Raw genomic sequence first — 23,873 nt, forward strand, 5'->3', positions numbered from 1 at the left:
TTCGAAGGCTGTTTCATCTGAAATGACAGAAATCTCGCATTGCAACGTGACTAAAAACAGAAAACAAAGATAGCTTACTTATAAAATGATTGTGGATGTCTTAAAAAGACTTATCAAACAGTTCGTGGTAACGAACTGTAAGTAAGGAGCGACCCGGCTCAATGGTAACCAAAACTCTAGAAAACGGGTATTTGATACCAATAGATATATCAAAAGAATCAGATTTCAATGCTGATTTCAAATATATAACTTTCATCAAGTTTAGTGCTACCTATCAAAAGTTACGCGCCTGAGAAAATTTGGCTAATTTTCAAAAAAAGGAGGAAAGACCCCCTAAAAGTTATAGAACCTTAATGAAAATCACACGATCAGATTCAACGTATCAGAGAAACCTACTGTAGAGGCTTTAAACTCCTATCTGCAAAAAAAGTGGAATTTTTACCAGAAGAAAGATCACGGATGCGTGTTTATTTGTTTGTTTTTTGTTTGTTTTTTTCCCCAGGGATGATCTTACCGACCCAGTGGTCTCAGAATATCGTGGGAGGGCTCATTCGAACGGAAATTAAAAGTTCTTGTTCCCATTTTAAGTAACCAAAATAAATGGAGGCCAACTAGGCCCCCTCCCACGCTTATTTTTTTCCCAAAGTCACCCGATAAAAATTTTGAGATAGCCATTTTGTTCAGCACGGTCGAAAATATGATAAATATGTCTTTTAGGATAACTTGATCTCCCGAAGTTCCCAGAGGAGGGCTAAAAGTTATGAACTTTACCCAATGTTAACATATAGTATTGGTTATTGGTATGTATACCGAAGTTTTCTGGTGGTTTTTTTCTGGTTGGGGGTGGGAAGGGTGGGTCGGTGGTTATGTTGGAGGATCTGTTCATGAAGGAAGTTTTCATGGGGGAAGGGAAATTTCCATGAAGGGGGCGCCGGACTTGCCAGCATTATTTATTGGTTATTGGGAAGTATACAACCATTTTAAGGAAGGATTTTTTCTGGAGGGGGGGCTAGAGGAGGGGGTTACTCTGGAGAATATGTCCGTGGAGGATGTTTCTTTGGGGTAAGAGACATTTCTATGAAGGGGGCGCCGGATTTCCAAGCATTATTTAAAAAACGATCAGAAATTAAATAAAAAAACAAGTTTTTTCAACTGAAATGTAAGAAGGAATATTAGAACTTAAAACGAACAGAAATTATAACGTATGTGAGGGGGTTCTCTCCCAAGTCAATACCTCGCTCTTTACGCTACAGTTTTTTAGTGGTTTAAAAAGAGCTATCTATTCTAATTAAACGGCCTTTGTGATTCAGGGGTTTGTGAACTAAATTTTTTTAAAACTTTTAACGTAAAGAGCGTGGTATTGACTAAGGGGAGAACCCCCTCATATACGTAATAACATATACGTAATAAAAAAACAATAAAAAAAACAAGCGATACAGCTCAATAGTAGTCGAAACTTTTAAAAACGGAATTTTGATGTCAATAAATGTATCAAAAGAATGTGTCTATAATGCTGATTCTAAATATATAAATTTTATTAAGTTTAGTATTACTCATCAAAGGCTACGAGCCTCAGAAAATTTAATTGATTTTTAAAGAGGGGCCCCTACAAGTGAAAGAATTTTAATGAAAATCACACCGTCAGATTCAGCGTATCAGAAAACCCTATTACATAGGTTTCAAGCTCACATCTGCAAAAATCTGCGACTTTGTATTTTTTGCCAGAAGAAAAATATACGAATATAGAAGTTAGTTACATAAGTTAATTTGTAAAGACATCTATTTAACAAAAGAAAAGTAAAATTTTTATTCAAATAAAAGCTGAATTAACTAAAAAACGATCAGAAATTAAATAAAAAAAACAATTTTTTTTAACTGAAAGTAAGCAGCGACATTAAACTTAAAATGAACAGAAATTATTCTGTATATGAAAGGGGCTGCCATCTCCTCAACACCTCGCTCTTTACGCTAAATTTTGATTCTGTGTTGCAACTTAATTTTTTTTAAACAATAAAAAACTTTAGCGTAAAGAGCGAGGCGTTGAGGCGGGGACAGCCCGTTTCATATACGGAATAATTTCTGTTCGTTTTAAGTTTTAATGTCTTTCCTTACTTTCAGTATAAAAAACTTGTTTTTTTTATTTAATCGCCATCAAGAGACACTTGTCTTCGACTAAGAAATATTTTCAACCTGATACACAATATTTTTTCTTTTTTTGTGTTGTTTTTCTTTGTGCTGCTTTTCGACAGATTGCATTGTCATTGAAATTCAGTAAATATTCCCGATAGAACCCTAGTTATGAAAAAAAAAGTACCTTCAAAATTATCTCGATGCGAGTTTGTGCTTGGGCCTTTCCATTGACGAAATTTACATACTGGTAAAACATCCATAATTTATCCGAACTGTTGGATAAACTTATATATTAACAAAAGAATCCCTATAATATTATCTTAGAGTACAGACAGCATGTGTTCTTGTGAGCTCCTTGGGTCTTTTCTTCCATGCCATACGCAAAGCTTTCCAATGTGTTTCAAGCAGGCAAAACCAGCTTTTTAAGCGTGTTTCTCCGTTGCCTGGTTGATTGCCACCATTCTTGGTCCTGGTTCATCAATTATTTTTAACTGACTAGTCATAGACCATTCCCTTTCTTACAATGAGATTTCTGGTTGTTTTGATTCTGAATCATTATAGGAATTTATTTCTGCTGGTCTTAAAATTAATATGGCTTTTTACTTTTCTTTGAAAAACTTCTTTCTTGAAAGTTTTTTTTATGAATTTCTTTTTGTTTTTGATTGCAAAAATTTCAAATTTTTCAACAATTTCAACATTAAAGTTTCATCAGAGTAACAAAACATCGCTGTGATGTTTTATTTTTATTTTTCGACAATAAAGTTTCAAAGTTCAATATCGCCCTCAACATTCCCTGAAAGTAAAATGTGGCTTAGGATCTGGGTTGCTTGTGAGAGACCTAGGTCCGGAAATCCTTTTGATATTAAACAAAAGACGAAAATGGCATTCAAGAAGCGGCTTTGCCAGTATCGATATAGCTGTATGGATTTTCCCAAGTCTAAATCTGAGTGGAATAAAGTTATTAATAGTGCAAATTTTGATACTAGTGACCTACTATTCCCGCTGATAGATGGCTCTCTCATTATTCTCCTATTTTTACTAATGTCAATTATAAGGTTCATTCGTTTTTTAAGAAACTATCAGATAAAGCTCTCCTTCGGAGTCTTGTCCTGGCTTATGTTATTCGTGTTATGTTATCGTGTTTTAATGATGCTATGAAAATTTAGAATCAAATTCTTTGGATATTGATGGCATTTAAAAAAAAAGCACTTGAATACTAATTCAGTTCCGCTCGTGCGACATTTGCAGCTCCTTTTTCAGATGTGTGTGGTGTCTTCGATTGTTCCGCCTCCATCCCCCCAACATTTCCTGAAAGTCTAACCTTAATATCCTAAGCCTTTTTGGAGACCCAGAATCAAACATTCCCATTTGTCCCCAAAAAACTCTATGGAAACAATTGGCACCTTGCACAACTTGCAGCCCTAGCCTAGGGGTTTTAGATGGTATGCCATCCCCAGAGGCATAGTCATTTGATCCTTTGGCTATTTAAACAAAATGGCTATTTCAAATTTGGATCGGATGTCTTTGGATGAAGGTCATGGGAGGAGGCTTGGTTGCACTCCGATCACTTTTGACTCTTAAAAAGGGTACTAGAAATTTCAGTTTTCAATTGAATGAGCTCCCTTTGAAGTTCAGACCACCTCTTCGAAATGAAGTGGTTCTTAGAAAAACAAATAAATAATACAAAAATGTATTTTGGTTACTTACTATAGGCAAGCTGGAGCGCTGCATCTTATATATGTAAGAAAATATAAAACAGATCGTTAGGGCCTCATGTAAAAATCCTTTAGGATAGGATAGTCCTGAATGTGAAGTAAAAGAGTGTCTCCCCAACTTACATTTTATCTGCATATTTGGTTTGAATTATTCCATGTAGCACCCTTTCTTAGAAAAAGATTGAGTGTTTACAAATCCAGCTTCATTAGAAATCAAAACACGGAATAATTTAATTAATTTCCCGAGTCCTTGGTTGTAGCTTCGAAATCCCATGTGCCCTTATATAAACTTGAAATGCATGAGGAGTAAAACGGTGTTAGTAAAACGAAACATTAAAACCCTAAACCAGAACGCCTAAGTGTATTATGCAACAAGATTATATCAAGGTTGCCCCCCTTAGGGATAAACTAGTAAAGAACGAAACCTAGCCCGTAATAATTTAGAACAAGAATTTATCCATCCTTTGTGGGTCTGGTGCAAATTTTTTTTTAATTTTTCGATGAAAAACAGTTTTCTATAACCAATAATTTTTTATAGCAAGTTTCAAAGTTTGAATATGAGCAAATTCGACCAAATAAGAAAGAAGACATGTAGGGGACTTTCAGACTTACCGATCAATATAGCAGAATCAATAGCAAAACATGGTGATTCTTTCTTCTTCATTTTCACCCAAATCTTGGCGCTAACTATTACGAAAAATTGGGCATTAATTACAAATCTCTACATTTAATTGAATATCCAAAAGAGTAAAGGAGTTAGTTCTAAAAATAGATAAAAAATAACATAGTGAAAATTATCCATGTCTTATTTTTAATGGCTTGGGCTTTAAAGGAAAGAAAAGGTAAGGGGCAAGTTAACATGTTTCCCTGGACTTTCTTCTCGGTTTACACGGTTTATTCTCGGTAAAGTGAAAGCTGTTTGCAACAGAAAATATATGCGGTGTATGTACTGCAAAAGCCCTTCTTCCACATTCCTCTTACTCTTGTTCCGGGCAAATTATTAATTTTGCTTGTCCTTGTCGTTTTCCAACACCAAAGAGTCATATAGTCCCCCAATATCACAAAACAGTGATTTAGAAGCAGCAACCGAAGGTGACTGTCCTCTATGTCTTTCTCACTTCATATAGAATCTCTTCAACGTAACAGACATATCGGTTTTGCAACAGTTTATGTTTCACTGTTCTTGAAAGAAAATTTCAAATAAGTCAAGTATAGTACTGAAGCGCGGGCACTCCAAAAGACGGAGGCGGATTTGTTAGATATTTTCCAGAGAAATTGTCTACGGATTGTTGTGAGTACCCATCTGTATGACCATATTTCAAACACTTACCTGTGCGAAATTTCTTTGTTTGCCAGCCATCTAGGGCTAAACGAAAAGCAGGTCGTCCCCGAACAGGGTGGGAGGATGCCATAAGGAAAGATCTAAGAAAAATTGGAACTTCTTGGAAGAGTGCTAAGAGAGAGGCTTTGAATAGATTGGGATGGAAGAGGAACGTGCGTAGCTGTGTTGGCCTCAGGCGGCTTGGTGCTGCAGTCAGTTGTTAGTTGTACTGATAGTAAATTTTGGACGGCGGGAAAAAATCCGATAATATACGCAAAATCTATAATGATCGCGTTACCCCCCACAATCCAGTAAAGAATGCGCCAAAGTTTCGCTTCTCAAGTTACTGAAATATGCCATGAATGTACTTGTAGGGGAGTTCATACTGGCCGAAATCAATCGTTTCTGTGACATAGATGATAAATCTGCAGATGAAATAAATAATTCGCCATAAATGGGAATTCAATTCCCACATTAGTCTATTCGTATCGGACTAAAATTTCTCGAACTTTACGAGGAAAATTCTGTATTCTAAATTTCTCTTCAATTTTGCTCTGGCACCCTGAGTGCTTCGTTTTTAGTATTCTTATCTTGAAGTTTGTTATTTACTAAAATATTTCCCGAAAAATTAATTCTTACGCGTCTCATTTCCTATTCAAATTTGCCTAGCCAAATACACGTCCTTGACTATTTTACGCCTCCTCAACGCTCTTACGGAATGGTGTACCCTCCATCGCCACTCTGCACCCTCCAACCTCATAATAGATCCTCTGTGTTTCCGAATCTCCTTGCTACTAGAACATCTACTGCTAGAGAAGAAACATGGCCTGCTTCTACTGTTTTCTTTACGATCGTTCCATCATTCCTTGCAATATCTATCCTAACCCAAGCTGATTAACATGGGTGCTTATCTCCATAATAATATGCTGTTGTAACTGTATCATTGTGGTTTGTCTCTGATTTATTAACTAGGTCAGATCGCACATATGTTGTTCACTACCTGAGTCGATTGCCATTGTAACTAATTTTATATTCAATTTTCCTTGTATTTGGTATGAATTTGTAAACTCGTCAATGTTTCCTTTTTAGTTGGACATAGCCCAAGTTGTTATTTTATGGGTTACTTTATCGTCTCAATTGAGGCAATTTTTAGTAAAAAGCCCTGGAGAATCACATTGTAACGGATTATTAGTATTCCGAACTGGAATACCAAGTATTTCGTTTTTTAGACAAGGCAGCTACGCCACACATTTTGGCTTATGGGTCGCTCCACCTACCCTCCTAGTCAAAGAATTCACAGTTTTTCCACCTTGGAATTACATTTTTTCGTGCCTCTCATTCTCTCGCAATCGATCTTTAGACAAATTATTCTGGCCATCCGATGGCCTAAAAGTTACTTGTATTAAAATATCAATTATTGACAATCCCTTACGCGCTTCGCAAGCTTTAGCAAGGGCTTCCATATGAACCTGATGATGTATCTCACAGGCTTCACTATCTTTTTCAATCTGATCTATCTCAGCTTTTGTATTTTTTCTATATATGCCCGGTGTTTTTTCTCGTCTGCCTCTCTACGGGCCTCTCTTTCTCTTTCATCTGCCTCTCTACGGGCTTCTCTAGCCCTTTCCTCCTCCTCTCTTGCCCTCTCTTCCGCCTATCTTGCCCTTTTGTCTGCCTTCCTAAGGATGGCATCTCTTTCTTTCCATTCAAGTAAAAAAAAATTCGAAGGTAGATTTCGGTTTACTACGGCCTAAGTGCGAGCTACTCTTTTAGAGCCAGTTGGTCTCTGTGAGTCTGGAAATTGGACATTTTCATGCCCAAATGGCATTATCTCTCCCTCAAAAATATGATCAAAATCTCAACTGAATACTAAAATAAGCACGATATTTGTCGGTAATATCGCTTAATCAATCATAGTAAGCTCAACATTTGCCACATAGCAAAAATGACGATACGCAACATACTCTTACGAATTATGAGCCACGCGCAACTTGATATTTTAATAATTTCTTAAATAGTCGGGAATTTACACACTTAATTAGCGAATGTCAATTTAATTTGTTGCAAACAATTCTTCGAAAAGCGAAATATCAGAGGTTAAGGTGGGCGAGAAAGTGGATTGATCAAACGCGCGAATATTCTACTGATGGATTAGCTGGACTATAAATCGCACAGGGAAAACTACTCTGCAAAACAACCAATGCAACCAAATACAGCTCACGGAGACCAATTAATTCTAACCCTCAGAGGTATGTGATGTGTGGTCACATGTCTTCTGCAATGTATCAACTAACCTCCAGGGATGGATCCAGGATTTTCTTAGGAGGGGGGGGGGCGCAAAATAGGTTGATCCAATAAACTTGCGTTAGGAGGAAGTTTAATTAACGCAAAATTGCGTTAATTAAGTACACTACTTTAGACTACGTTAGGGGGCGCGCGCCCCCCATGCCCCCCTCTGAATCCGCCACTGCTAACCTCTCTTTTTACCCCAGTCAGAATGTACCTATGTCTAGCCGTTTAAAAATACTTCTTAGTCCATGACTATTAATCGCAACTGCACGGTTTCTAGTTGAAGCTAATTAATACGTCTGCGAGAAGTTACCAAAAATAACATGAAAAGAAAAAGCCAAAATATTACATGATACTCAAGAATCAAAAGGGGGGAGAAACAGAGAGTCCCAAAGTGGGAATAAATTTAATTAAGTAAGAGAAACAACCAAAAAGGACGGTTATCTGATAATTAGGGCTAAGGGCCGAAACAAACATGTTAATTGTTTCGTGCGAAACTTTGCACGTCTAGTGAAATTTCAACATAAAGATATGAAGATGCAGTTTCTGTAAAAAATTTACGGAGTATTATTTTTTTGAGTATATCATATTTTTAATATTATCTTTTGTTACTTGCAAAAAACACATAGATACAAAAAGTAGCTTTTAAGTGAGCCCGTCAATATCGTTCTATGATGTTTAAGCGTTCCATTAATAGAGAGACAAAATGAATAAGAAGAAAAAAAGGAGGCACGCCATTGTGGGAAGGCGTCATAACATCCAACGTCATAACATCCAAAAAATCCGTCTTAACATCGACAAAAAAATCCGTCAGAACCATTAACCGTCACAACATCCAAAATTTTAAAACTTTATTTTTTTGGGGTTTAGGGGGGAAAAGGTACCTAGGTTAGGTTATGTTACGTATTTAATATATGCTATGTTTTACCCCCACTCCCCTGATGTGCAAATATATAGCCGAAATTTGGTTCTAAACTGTTTTATACTTATTACTATTATATAACTTATAATTTTTTGGGATGTTGTGACGGTTGGATGTCCTGACGGTTGGATGTTATGACGTTTGGTGCTTTTGACGGTTGTTCGAAATGGTAGCACCCATGAAATGGTAGTATGTTGAATTACCCGTGTCTTTGTTTTTACAATAAACTTTTATCATTAAGATTAATCAAGATAATAGTTACCATTCTATTTGAATTTTCTTCTGTTACAGAAGGCACTAAGTCGAGAAATTTTCTTTCAAATGAGCCCCCTCCTAACATTTTATTATTACTAGTTCGGGTTGATCAGCTCAGGGATAAAAATCACGAAAAAATAAAAGACTTATGGTTGTTTTCCATGTCAAAAAAAGTTATTTTCCTTGTTACTTAAGTTGGAGCACTGTAATTCGCTTATATGTGCTTCTCAGCTATGCTGTTTCCAGCGGTGTAGTTTTCATTTCTAACTGACACTATTTTCGAAGGGCTTAGGCGATTTTTAACGATTAAAATTAGTCGAAATATCAATTGCCCATCCTGAATCAGCTTAAAATGGCCATTACTCCTAACTTGAAATTTTTTTTTTTCGAAACGTGTTTTAAAATTTTTGGTTGCTATGGACTGAACTTTGTTCATTGCTAGGTTGCCGCTGCTGTTGGCTACCATGATTTGATAATTTTCTTATCATCATGTGATTGTATTTTTGATAGCGCAAATTTCAAAGGTACCACATCAAAGGGTTCTAACTATTTGTAAGTTCTGACTATAAATTTTATTGAATTATGTTTGATAATACTAATATACTTGAACGAGTCTTTTTCAAACGCTCCTGTGAATAAAAATTAAATTAATGTTTTTCGTTTTTTTACAGGTCTATTTTGGGCGTGCTAATTAAATTAGATATGTTGATAGAAAATATATAACCAAATCCAAAAGATTGAAAATGCGGCTGGATCATTAATTTTTCATTTTATTTATTTTTTTCAGGTATATATGTCTCTCAATCTGACAGTAACCAGCTCTTCAGACTATGGACGCTATCAGTGTATCGCGAAAAATATTATGGGATCTACGAAAGGACTTTTTACAGTTTTCCGTAAGTAAGTCTTGTCTTTGTATTTTTAACTTTTTTTTGCTCTTGAAATTTTTCACGCTTCATATTTGTCCTGCGTTTTTAAGTGTTTCCACCTCTGTGACTAGATTCATGATTTTTGATTCTTGTTTTTAGTACAGGCAAACTAGACTTTGACCCCAAACAAATTGCAATAGAAATGATTTTTACACCGTGTTGTAGAGAAAAAAAGCAGAACCAAATATCCAAAGTTGCACATTCTGGGTCGATACAAAACTAGTTTTTTTTTTTCTTTTCGTGTCAATTTTTTCAGTTTTTTTCTAAAAAAAATGAACTGTCGGTAAATGTTCGTTTTTCTATGAATCGAGCGTCGTCCCAATGTAAAATAAAGAGCCGAAAGAAAAAGTAAACGCAAATTTAACCTAAAATCTATCAGAAAAAAGTTTCATAATAATCGATATCCAAATTTACCCTTCTCATCGTTGTGACCTCTTTTTCACCATACTATCAGAAGGCAAATATTCTAACATAAAATGATGAGCTGAGCCCAAAAATTAAATTAACCTGATATAATGTATACTAGAAAACCCGTTTCCTATTCATCAATATGCAATTTTTTATTTTCATTTGACATGTTTCTTTTAGCACTTATTGTCCACCAATTCGTCGATTGCTGATAAAAACAAATTGCAACTTAAATGATTTGTACACCATGTTGTTGAGAAAGAAAAAGCTGAACAACATATCCATTGTTGCACATTCAAGGTCGACGCAAAACTAGTTTTTTTTGCGTACTTGAACTAAAATCAAGTATTTTGCAGGCATCAAGACATGGCTAATGGTAGAAAAAGCCAAGAAAGATAGTCCGAGTGATTGAGATTCAAATTTGGGATAAAGCCTATTTAGAATTTTATAAAAATTCTATCATTTTATTTGTTGATAGATAAGTCTATATATCATCCATTCATATGTCATTCCTAGGGCAGAAATAAGGTAGATTGTCATAGAATTAAGGGATGAAAGAATGGATTGATTTTGGGTCGATGCTTGACAAATTATATCCAGTGAACATGTAGCTAAAATCTGGGAGTGAATTCGCTCGGACTCTGAGGCGGCGAACAAGTAACACCAAAACCTATTAGGTTTGTTTGCTTATAGTCAAAACGTAGAATGCCGCATCGTAGGATTGAAACATGCTCAACAAGTCCCCTGGACTTGCTGACTAAATTGTCGGTTTGAAATCTAATAATTAGTTAACCTGTTCATCTATATAGTTTTCGATTCTTGGAGAGTTAGAACATGCTGTCTCTTTGCAAGTTTGACCCGCTGTAGTGCAAGCTAAGCCGTTTTTAAAGCAGCTATATCTCGTTGAGCTACATTCCAGTTTACAGGAGCACTTCACGATTTTCAGAAGAAGACGAGGGGCTAGTGGGACGTCAGTAGTCAATGAATACAAGAAGTCATCTTGATTTTTCCAACCATATTCTTCGGCTTTAATTCAGAATCAGGATCTCCACTTCATACTTGAACTTGGTAGAAAACCCTGTAACTGTTGAATTTAGCCATATCAGAAGTTGGTGGTAACTGTTCTGGGACGGATGTGCTAGCAGTAGCCACCTTCTTTTTAAAACTTCCCTGCGGAGTTCATTCAGATTTCTCTCTTTTGATTAGCCATATATCATGAGCAGAATGTCTTTTCCAGCAACTCGTACTTCCTCCTTCGAAGCTGACTTCAGCAAGAAAACTGCAGCTGATGTACGAAAATTTGCATCTGCCATTAGCTTCTTCAGAGCGAGGCCTTTTCCCACACTGTGGATCTGTGAAGTAGAATCACAGCCTAAGATGGCGTGAGTAAAAAGAATCGGATGGCATGTCTCTTGGCTCGGCTTCTCTTTCACTTTGTGAATATCCCATATTCGGGAAGCTTTGTTCGACTTTGGTTCAGGTGCAAAGAATATTTTCTTGCTTGATACGTCACCACGATAACACAACAGAACCAAAAGATTAGTATCATCTCCAATGACGGTACTGTCGTAATACCCTGAAGAATCAACAACGGCATCACCAGGATGTCCAGGAACGGAATCAACATTTGCATCACCAGGTGCCTGGACTACGACGAAGCCCTTTGACTGGAGATAAACAGCCAACTCGCAGATAAACCTGGCCTTGTTTTTCTTGCAGGACAAGAACTCACCCTTTTTTTACCTTCAGCTGTATATCTGCTGTGCAGAAGATCTCACGGCCGATTGTACGACTTCTCTTTGACTCGGCCATACCCTTTATGGTAGCTCCGCCATCGTTGCCGTCGAACACAATAGTGGTAGATGGATACTTCTGGGTCACGTAAGTAGCATAATGGATTTCGGAGTATCTTTCGTTTTTGGCCCATGAAATTATGTGCAGAAGAGCTCCACCGTCGATGATATATCGAATGCCTTTGGGAAGGGGAGTGGAGCTCCTCAAGATTGCAAGCCAGTGCTATATAGCCTTGGCAAACTTTTGCTTGTTCGGAAACCGGAGCATGCAAGAACTGTCAAAAAGTGATGCTGGGTAGGAACACAGTTCGTGTTGAAAGTACTCAGATTTCGTGGGATTGATCCTCTTTGCTAGCCTAATGAACCTCTGAAAAAGGAGAGTGGGGTCCAGTCTTTGGTAATCTTCCCCTGGATTATGCTTTGTAGTAATTTGAACTGCCTGTTGTTTGTCGTCGAAACACAAAATCAGTGACCAGTTTTCCAGACATGGAGTCAATGATTTTTAGGCCTAAATCTGTAGCAGAATCGACGTTTTCAGATTCGTAGGCTGTCAGACCCTTGGTGATGTTTCCTAGTTGAAGATCCCGATTAAATGGTGATCTTTTTTTTAAGAAATCGATAACGATCTGGGTGTCTTTATAGTCTCTTAGGTGCCTCGGCTCGGACGTCTCCTTATGTTGTTCACTAGTACCAAAGAAAACCTGTGACATACCATCCATCAGAAGTTTAATGCAGATCAGACTGGTCGAGATAGAACCCATAAAGACCTTTAAACCTCTGTCATACCACTTTTATGCGTAAGACGACCAGCCGTCTTGAGACAACGCATGAGCTCTTGCTCAATGACAAGATCCGTGGATAGCCCAGCCCAGAATCTATCAGAACGTTTGATCACATGCATATCATTGTGGAAGGCGTGATAAACGGTGAATTGAAACTTGATAAATATTCACAGTGCAATTTTTTTAGCTTGTTAGGTGGCGGATATATCGAATGACTTTTTTGTGTCTATAGATGGCAGATATCAAACACGGGCATTAGTGTGACTTAATAAATGACCACTCGGGGTAATTTTCAATTGTCTCTTTTTAGTTTACGGCTTAATCCAAGAATTCACTTGGACACAGCGTGGGAGGAAACGTTGATATAATTTATTGCATATGAAGGTAATGAAAGTGGTGTAGCTGTCTTTTGTGCGTTAACTGGTCTTCTAAACCAGCCAAACATAATTTATCAGCCCACTTATTTTTTTATTTTTATTTTTACCAACAATCGATGAATTGGTGGACAATAAGTGCTAAAAGAAACATATCAGATGAAAATAAAAAAGTAAATATTGATAAATATGAAACGAGTTTTCTAATAGACATTATCAGGTAAATTTAATTTTTGGGTTCAGCTCATCATTTTATGTTACAATAGTTGCCTTCTGATTGTGTGTTGAAAAAGAGGTCACAATGATGAGAAAGGTAATATATATATATATATATATATATATATATATATATATATATATATATATATATATATATATATATATATATATATATATATATATATATATATATATATATATATATATATATATATATATATATATATATATATATATATATATATATATATATATATATATATATATATATATATATATATATATATATATATCCATATATATCCTTGCCCTTTCTTCTACCTACCCCTCCTTAATTTTTTTTGAAAATATTGTTTACAACGGAAAGGTCAAACATATGAAAAATCTTAGAAACGTGTTAGTGCATTAAGTTGTAAGCTTTTAGAGACTGTTCAGGCGGCTTAAACTAAATCAAAAGACACTAAGCTCATCCATGCTGCCTTCATGTGGCAGGGTTGGTCATAAAACTTTGGAGGGGACTCTTTCGGTTTGAAACTGAAAGCTCCAATACCATTTGTAAGAGTTAAAAGTGGTCTGAGGACAACTAGCACCCTCCTTTTTCTTTCTGTTCTAACCCTCTTTCCCTATACCCTCCACAGACATACGATTCAAATTTTGAGATAGCCATTTTGATCGATATATTCAAAACGTCCAGTGAATATGCGTCTGAGTATGACATGACCCCCACAAGCGAAGAGGAAAGGGCCGTAAATAATGTAAATTGGCAATTGTTTAAACATATACTTTATAATGGAAAACCGAGGTTTGTGCAATATCTCAGGAACGGGTTAGGGTCTGATATCGGAACTTTCAGCGAATGTTATGGGGGATGTTGAATTTAATCAAAAGACATTTTGTACATCCAGGCTGTTAATTCGGCATATCTGCAAAACCTCGGAAGCGGCAACAAGCATTAAATTGAAACTTTCAGGGAGTACTGAAGGGGATGTTGACAAATCAAACAACACCATGTGTAACCAGGTTGTCAAGAGGGGTATCTGCAATATCTCAGGAACAGCTAAAGCTGTTATGTTGGGAATTCGGAGATGTTAAGGGGGATGTTGAGCTAAATCAAAAGAAACTGTGTGTAACCAGGTTGTCAAAAAGGTGTACCTACAATATATCAGGGACGGTTAAGGTTATTACTTTAAACTTTCAGCAAATATTAAGGGGGATGTTGAACTAAATCAAAATGTGTTATGTGCACTCAGGGTGTCAAAAGGGCATATCTGCAATGCAATAGAAACGGCTAAGAGGATAATGTTGAAGCTTTCAGGGAATATTGAGGAGGATAAAAAATTGAATTAAAAGACACTATATGTATCCAATTTATTAAAAAGCGCGTATCTACATTGATCTCAGAAACGGCTATAGGTATATTTCAAACTTTCAGTAAACGTTGAGGCGGGGAGGGGGGGGAAGTAAACTAAAACAAAAGCAACACTTCGTGCGTCTAGGCTATCAAAACAGCATATCCGCAGTATGTCAAGAACAGCTAAGGGTTTTAAGTTGAAACTTTCATAGGATGTCGAGGGGAATATTGAACTAAATCAAAAGAGGATATCTGGCCTCTAGTTGTTAGAAAGGCGTATCTGCAGTATCTTAGAATGGCTGTATGATTTAAGTTTGAACTTTTAGAGAATTTGAAGGAGGATGCTGGAGGAAGCAAAAGAAATGCTTAAAAATTTTTTTAAATAAAAGATAGTAATTCAATATGCGCATCCACTTTGTCAAAAGTTAGTTTTTACAATATCTTAGGAACATATAAAGGAATTTTGCTGAAACTTCCCGGAAATTTTGAAAGAGGTAGCGAGGTAAATCAAGATACAGTATGTGCATCCAGACTGCAAAAATGGGGCAGGTCTTCAACGTCTCAATGACATCTAAGGTTAATAAAATGAAGCCTCTCAATTATGGCTAAGGGCGTTATGTTGACTTCCAGGGAATGTTGAACTAAATAAAAAAAAACTATATGCATCCAGGTTTTCGAATGGGTGTATCTGCAATATTTACGGAACGACCATGGGTATCAAGTTAAACTTTCAGGGAATTTTGATGCGGGTGTTGAACTAGATCACTATACACAATGTTCATACTGGCTTTCAAAAGCTCTTCAATATCTCAGGAAAATCTAAGGGTATAAAGTTGAAACTTCCAGGATATGTCGAGTGAGATAGTCAATTAAATCAGAATACTATAGGTGCATCCATGTTATCAAAAAGAATGCGTCTGCAATATCTCAAGTCCTATAATGGTTCCGAATTAAAACAGCCCGTAATTACTATCAAATAGTAAAAAAACAGAAGCAAACTGAAATTAAAATAAATAATCAAATCAAACCAAAAAATAACATATAATATATAGACCTCTTGTTTGTAGTAATTTCTGTTCGATTTAAGTTTGACTTGAATATTCTTTTTAATTTCCCCTATTTTCAGGATTTATTTACTCATCTGTATCAGTGTCTGTTACCCTTATGTTTGATGTGGTTTTTGATTTTAATGTCAGTTTTTTTTTTGTTTTTGTTTTTTTATTATTTTATAGTAACTAGAAGAAATTCTAAATTCGAATTATTATATGACTTAGTTTCTGCCCGTCATGTGGCTTAATATGGTGCTTTACTTTTTTTTTGATAAACTTCTTTTTCGGTAATTTTTTTTTTTTAATGAATTTGTAGTAATGAGTAATGACCACCTTCACCCTCTGTTGACGTATTTGATTCCTTGTTCTTACTAAAAATTTCACAATAAAGAGCAGTTTATACTGAGAAACTTCATCTCTTCTATTGTGTTATTTATTTTATTGAGTTTTGGAATCATCTTCATAACTGAACGTAGTTCGAAACGTTAAGATAAATCTTAAGAAATGCTTGGTTCAGTGTTGAACAGTGAAGGTCTTCGCTTCAGTGTGTATATCTTCGCTATCTGAATAGCTAGGCTGCTCGTAATTCTTAGGTTTTTTCCCTTTTTTCTTTTAGATCATTGAGAAGCATTGGTGGTTCTCAACTTAGCTGTCAGCTATCTATAAAAATAATTTAATTAGAGCGTCTGAATTATGGGGAAAATATTGCCTTTGATTAGCTTTGTCAGATAGTAGGTCCCTATAGTACAAATGTTCCCATTGATTCAGTAATGAAAGCATCTAAAAGACGATGAAAATATTGTGCTTGATTAGATTTTAAAGATGGATTGTCTCCATAATAAAAATTTTCGTTAACTCACTCTGTCCTATTAAATAAACTGAGCTGTAAATGAGAAGGATATTGTCAAATATTTTTCTGAATCCAGTGAAGCCAGATATGATCTTGCAGCATAGTCCCAACTGCGATTCTTGGATAATTTAATGTACCGTAGTATAATGTAATATGTAGTATGTAACATGTAGTATGTAGTATGTGTAGTATGTGTATATAATATGTAGTATGTAACATGTAATATTTAGTATTAATGTACTGTGCAATTTTGATAGTGATATATTTAATTAACAAAAGTTTAAATACAAAAATCAATATGATTCACCCAAAACCAAACGGTTGACGTAGGGTGAAACAGGTAAAAAAAAAAAATACATACATATAACATCATTTAAATACACTATAATGAGAAAGAAAGATAAAAAGAGAGAAAAGAAAAGAAAGAAAAAAAAATAAAGAATAATAATAATAGTACAGGGACAGCAACTACATACCATATTCATGTTGTGGGGTCGCACTCACAAACCAACAAACAATTACAACTTAATTTAAATTAAATCAAATCAAGTCACCTCCAAAACGAACAAAACTAGAATTCATACTTACTTAATAATTCTTCTTTCAGTTTTGCTTTAAAACCACTAAAATTTTCAAGTTTCTTCATATCATTATCCAAATTATTCCATAAATTTATACCCTTTATAACAAAAGAAAACGTGGACCTGGCAGACACTATAGGTGGAGTATAATAATCATTTTTACCCCTAGTATTTTGGTTATGTATATTCCATCGGCTGTACAACCAACCATTAAAGCACTCCGGCAGCTGCTTTATATTGTATCTATACATAAATACTAATATATAAAAATGATGAAGACCCGCCGCTGGCAGTATCCTAAAATCCCTATAGACTTCTCGAACCGATTTTCTTTCTGATTTTCTTGGTAATAATCTAATAGACTTGTTTTAGATAATTCGCACAGGACTAACAATTGAAGAAAATGTACCAATGTATACAGAAGAACAATACACAATACAGGGATGGATTAATGACAAATAGAGAGGCCTAAGTATACTAATTGGAAACATATATGTAAGTTTACGAATCATCCCCAAATTACGTGATAGAATCCGGGATAAAGTTTCAATATGGGATCGGAAACTGAGAGTCTCATCTATAATAATGCCAAGATACTTTACTGCCTTTACACAAGCAATCATACCATCTTCATATGCTATATGCTGTATTCATGGATAATAATTCGATGTCCTCGAAAATATAAGAAAATTACTCTTAGAGGGGTTCACCTTTAGCTGATTCACTCTCACCCATCTTTAAACCTTATTTACCGATTCTCGTGCACTTTCAAGTAGCAATCGTACACTTTGCGATCACCACTAAAGAAGTATCATCAGCAGACATAGGCACTGTAGCCGCACTATTCTTTTTGACAATCCCACTCATTCTTGTTTCCAGTTTACTAACAGACTGTGGAAGATCATTCACAAAAATTAAAAATAATAAGGGTCCAAGTACCGAACCCTGTGGAACTCCACACTCAATACAATTTTCATGAGAACCCATGTTACCAATTTGAACATATTGTTTTCTACAAGACAAAAAAGAACGTAAAAACGAAAGAGCTGGACCCCTAATCCCATAAATTTCACACTTCATTAAGAGAATATCATGACTGACCGTATCAAAAGCCTTTACAATATCTAAAAATACAGTTGCCACTTTATACCCATTATCCAGTGCCATATTAATAATGCTAGTCAAATATATGTTTGCTTGCTCAGTAGTGCGATCTTGACGGAATCCAAATTGTGTAGGAGTAAATATTCTCTGGTCTTCCAGATATTGATAAATTCTGACTGAAAAGCATTTTTCTAGTATCCTAGACATAATGGGTAAAATCGAAATTGGTCTATAATTTTCAACATCACCAGTATTCCCTCCTTTATGTATTTGTATTACTCTCGCTGATTTAAAACAACTCGGAAACACTCCCTCTTTTAGACACTGATTAATTATTGAAACAAAAGTTTGAGCAATCACATCCCAAAGTGTTTTTATTACTCTAATTGAAACAATATCAGAGCCAGAAGCGGTACCTTTCATACCATAAACAATGCTTCGAACTTTAGATTCTTGAACTGGGAGTATATTTAAATAGTTTTCCATCTTCTTATTACGGTAATTTTGAAAAGCCTGGTCGCCTGGTTTGATTATAATCGACTCTTTCACTCTCCTTCCAACTGTCGAAAAATGGTTAGCAAATTCTTCACAAATTTCCTCTGGATTTTTAAGGCTGGTTCCATCTGTACGGAATATTTCCTGAGGGATTCCTCCAGATGATTGTCCTAAAGTGCTTTTTATCACATTCCATGTTTTCAACGGATTTCCAGATGCTTTTTCAAGTTCTATTTTATAATAATCTTGTCTAGCTCTTCGCAGGAGTCTGTTTAGGGCATTACGATAACTCTTATAAATTAGCTCATTTACATCGCAGGGATGATGTACCTTTTTCTCATACAAATTATTCTTCTTATTTATCGATCTCAATAAACTTGGAGTAATCCAAGGCTGCTTTGAAGGTTTTCTTCTATTGTTGTTAATATTCTTAGAGCATTTTTCCAGGGATTGCTTAATTATTTGGTAAAAGACTCTGAACTTAGAGTCAATATCCGCAGAGATTGAAAACTCTCCATTCCAATCCTTATTGGCTAGCTCATTTCTACATTTCAGAAGTGCATCTTTATCGAGTAACATCCTCAGCTTGAGACTGCTCTTCTTTGAGGAATTTTTATTATCAACGCATACCGAGTAACTTGCAAATACACCAAAATGATCAGAAGTATCACTTTTAAGAACGCTCGGACTACCTGACATATAATTTTAAAATACGTTATTCAGAAATTTTTACGACGTCCTCGTAAAACGAGTAATAATACAAAAAGCAGGTAATTAACCAATTGAAATTATCGGGTTTAAAAATCTGTCCGTAAGTGAACCATTATCCAATAGATCAATGTCAAAATATTCCATTATAAAAATAGAACTTCGATGTGGGATCTTTTTCAATTGTTTTTCAAGTAACTCATAAAACTCAATAAGAGATCCTGACGGTGGCCTATATACAATCAGAACATAACCACAACGTCCAGACAGCTCTAACTGCAAAATAAAAGACTCAAAAACCATTTCTTTATATATTAAAATATCCTCTCGGACACTTGCCCGTATATCAGAACGTATATACGCTGCCAGTCCCCCGTGTCGGCGAAGTTGACGATTTTTCGTGTAAAGATTATAACCTGAAATATGTAAAAGTTCCGAATTATAATCATTTAACCAAGTTTCAGTCAGTCCAATTACCTGAAAAATAGATAAACTGGAAATTTAATTTATAAAATCTAAACTTGAATTCAATCCTTGGCAATTCAAATGGAACACATTAAATCTATCAGAAACATTACTACATGCCATCCGCATTTGATTTGCAAATAAATATTTAGATTCTTCAAACTCCAACCTATAATAACCACCAGGCCCACCACTTCCATCAAAAATTTCATTATACCTACTTACAAGATTAACCTTCTTGTTTTCCAGCCCCAATGCGTTAATTTGTCCTGGAGGAGACACCGATCTTTCATCCAATATTAAAGCCAAATAGACAAACTTGAGTACGACTCCACAGGGGACACATTTCAATACAATCTAATTTTAAATTTATTACATGCTGCCCAATAACAATAATAACACCAATAATAATAATGAGATAAAAAAATAACAACAGCAGAAAAAGAAATATTAAAAAAAAAACAAAAAAAACAACAACACAACAATGCCTCAAAAGGGTACACCTTGCATATTGGGTGCCTTCTCATACATTTACTTTTTTTACGCTACAAACAATCAACTATGAACTGTATGAACCATAAACCATGAACTCCTTCAATTTCCCGCCAAAATTTATTTTTATCACCAACTAATCACCTGCTACCTGTTAATCAATGGGAACATAAATTCGAACAATTATTTTTCCTCGTAAGCTTCATTAATTACCGCTATGTTGGTTACGAAATGATTGATTATTCGGTGCATAATCAAGTTCACGAATCAAATCGTCTGGCGAATATTTAGCACGTGTTCCGTTGGGGCGATTGCAAAGTAAAACAGACGGAAAAGTTTTCGAGATCCAAGCATCTATTCCTAATTTGCGTAATTTCACCCTTTTAATCAACAAATCATTTCTTGCTTCGCGAACTTCAGCTGGGACATCATTACTGAGGTAAATATCACGGAACGACGACACTGCTTTACCTTTTAATTTCTTGGCATTTTTCAAAATATCAATTTTCGATTTTTTATCAGATACTTCAACACGAATAAATTTCTGTTGCTCACTCGCTTGGGTTACCTTGAATGGTGGGACTGGAGCCATTTCGAGTCCTTCCGTAAGAATACTTTTGAAGATATCCTTCGCATTTTTTTCTGATTCACAAGAGACATTCCATACAATAATATTCTTTTCCAGTTTATCAAACTCCAGCCTGGCCAATCTCATACTCAAATTATTTTACTCTTTACTCTGAGCTATACAATCATCAGAAATTACTTTTTACTTATTCTTTAGAGATTCTTTGACTTGCTCAAGCTGCCTCACTCGCTCGTCATTTTCAGTCAGCTGCCTTGCAAATCCTGCATGTGATATCTCCAAATTTGCCACTTTATCTTCAATTCCCTTAATCCTATTTTCTAAAGAATATAGCTTTTTTCCATTTTCTGTTACCAAACTGATAACAGTATTTAGACTCTCCGCAACTGTTGAAATCGTGAATTTATTTTTAGAATCAGTGCTACTAGCAGTAACGTTGAGATCATATTCCCCTTCTCCCCTCCGAGTGTTTTCTGTATCATCACCAATATTACGAGGTTCCTTTCTTTTACGTCCCATGATTATTTCCAGACAACAAAATTAAATTTAATTATCTGCTTACCTCATTAAGGACCATTTTTTTTATTCACATGGGTCCATTACGTGTGATTTGCTAAGCCAGCGTTAATTTGGGCACGGCTTTCACCCCTCTTCATAAAAAACTGCTCCAAATAATCCAAATTTCAAATAGAAAAAAACAATCCGAAGGGCCACTTAGAAAATCGTAAATCCCCTCGTCATAAACACTAGGCACCCCAAGCAAGGGCTTCATCCATCAAACGCATAGTCGCAATCAATATGTTAACAGCTGGAATTCTGCAAATGTGAAATGTCAAGTTCAAATAAATTCCAATAACTTTCACAATATAATTTAAATTCCGTCAACTTATAATCCTTAGTTTCCGTTATATATTTAATTTGCTTTAGATGTTCACCTGAAAGCAACTGGATAGCAAAAGTCAGCCAAACTGTCCTTAGTAATGTTTCAAGCTGAACAAACAGAAATGAACAATAAATCATGTGAATCTCTCTTTATTGCATATGTTTTTTCACCAATTAATATCTTCGAAACAAAATCCTATTTGAATTGTTTCACAATCACTTGCTGAACTTTTTGTGCAACCTCATTAAGCTCAAAGTTAAAACTTGTTTGTGACCTTCCAGTTCAAAGTCTGAATGAATACTACAATTGTGGATAATTTAATGTACTGTGTTCAATGATAATTTAGTGTGCTGTTTCTTCATTTTGCATCTAAAAACATACATATTGACGTAATCATAAAAAACTTAAGCTCTAATGCAATATCCCACTTTAACTTGCAAAATATCTGAACCGGTACAATTCGTTTATTGAGCTGAGTGCCTGTAACTCCTTATCTTATATTTTCATATACCACAACTTCCTACCTTACAATTCCCTGTTATATGCCCTGTATTTTTATGGAATGTCAAAGTAATTTAATATCCTTTTTGGTGAGTTTGCATTTTTATTCAATTTTTGGCCCGCCCTCAAATAAATTCTCAGGTGCGCGCTTGTTGATATTGAATTAAAAATCAAGTATTTTGCAGTAGTATGCATCAAGACATGGCTAATTGTAGAAAAAAAAAAACAAGACAGATAGTCCGAGAGCCCATCATGTTACAATTTTCTTCATGTAGGGAAACTTTTTGATTCGATTTGTTTTTGTATTCTTCCACAGGCAATTAAATTGACATCAGTTATAAAAAATAAAAGGGAAAATAATGAGTTTCTCATTTGGAGATGTAGTTGGCCTTGATAGATTGACACTAAACTTTCCATGCAAGAGCCCTCTCATGCCTGCAAATTATTATTTCGGAGTCACAAGACCCTACTGGAGCTAATAACAATTATTTAAGCAGCGGATTAAGGATTGGGAAAATGGTTTTAAAGATGATCCTCTGTAAAGAGTAAGTTTAAAACCGAAAACAAGCTAATAATTCAGTGTAGTAGAGTGTCCTGCCACCCGTTAAATCCCACTGATAATACAAAAGCCAAGCTCACTATTAAGTATAAGCACTAAAGATTATTAGAAAAATGCACTAGAACTCAACATTTTCCTTCGATTAAGTCCTTCTCTATAGTCTACAGCTAGTTACTACGATTTTTACTTTTGTTAAGTAATGTAAAGAATCATAAATGTTACAAATTTTGAATAGGTATTGAATGAAGACCCTTTGTTTGCTTTATTTTTTTCAAATCTCCCTTTTTATTTTTACTTTTTTTCAGGGCCGGATGTTTTAGCTTTGTTTATGAGGGTGAAAACCCATCACGGATCCTTGTTCTATGTAGCAAGCTATGTAAATTTGAAATAGATAAAAAAAACTAGTCCAAAATATGGCGATGAGAGATTGGCTTCATAACACATTCTAGCAAACATTGTCTTTGAGTAGAAACTCTTGTGAAGTAGGATAACTGAGTCTTGTCCCTTATTTTCTTTAACCTGGTAGGTTTTGAGATCTTTATTATTATTATTTATTGACCGTAGGTATGTGAAACATTGAGGCAAAATTGGCCATTTTGAATCCTAATAGAAATTACTAATATTGTGCTCCATGTGACAGGACAGAGTTAACCTCATGAACTGATTTTACACAGAGAATACGAACAAGCCTTTTGAACAAGCAATTTTAGAAAATAATGCAATGTAGATCCACCAACTAGTCTTGCAGCTATACCAGTTAAAGCTCCAACCTTCACTGCTTTTTTACAAAGTAACAGTCGAACTGATTTTTCAAAGTAATGAATGTAAAAGTTTTTCCAACGCCAGCTCCGCCCGGAACAAATAATCGAATACGTCGGGTACTGCCATTCAAGTGCTTCTGAGTACTTTGTGTAACTGAAGCAAACAGTTCTTTTTGCTTCATATTCATAGCTGCTTGGGCTGCTTGAAATTGTTCTTTGGTGATTTCAATATCTTGGAACTCATCGTCTACATCTGCTTCAACAAATTCTGTAGGACGTTCAAGAATGTCGATTGCATGTGCCTGAAAAGATCCATTCTCCAATTGACGATCTTATTCCTAACAGTAATGT

At 35.3% G+C, this 23,873-nt stretch overlaps 1 protein-coding gene across 1 annotated transcript in view; it reads left to right on the forward strand.

The window, feature by feature from the left end:
* The window catches only part of LOC148939429 (uncharacterized), a 369,107-nt gene that overhangs the window by 216,246 nt on the left and 128,988 nt on the right, over positions 1–23,873 (forward strand). Inside the window, exon 10 of the mRNA XM_089106873.1 lies at positions 9,420–9,528. Within this exon, the coding sequence (XP_088962999.1) occupies positions 9,420–9,528 (109 nt within the window). The remainder of the gene's footprint in view (positions 1–9,419; positions 9,529–23,873) is intronic.

This window comes from Artemia sp. Qi Xiang Cuo, chromosome 21 (assembly GCF_049724085.1).
Source record: "Artemia sp. Qi Xiang Cuo chromosome 21, ASM4972408v1, whole genome shotgun sequence".
NCBI classification, from domain to species: domain Eukaryota; kingdom Metazoa; phylum Arthropoda; class Branchiopoda; order Anostraca; family Artemiidae; genus Artemia; species Artemia sp. Qi Xiang Cuo.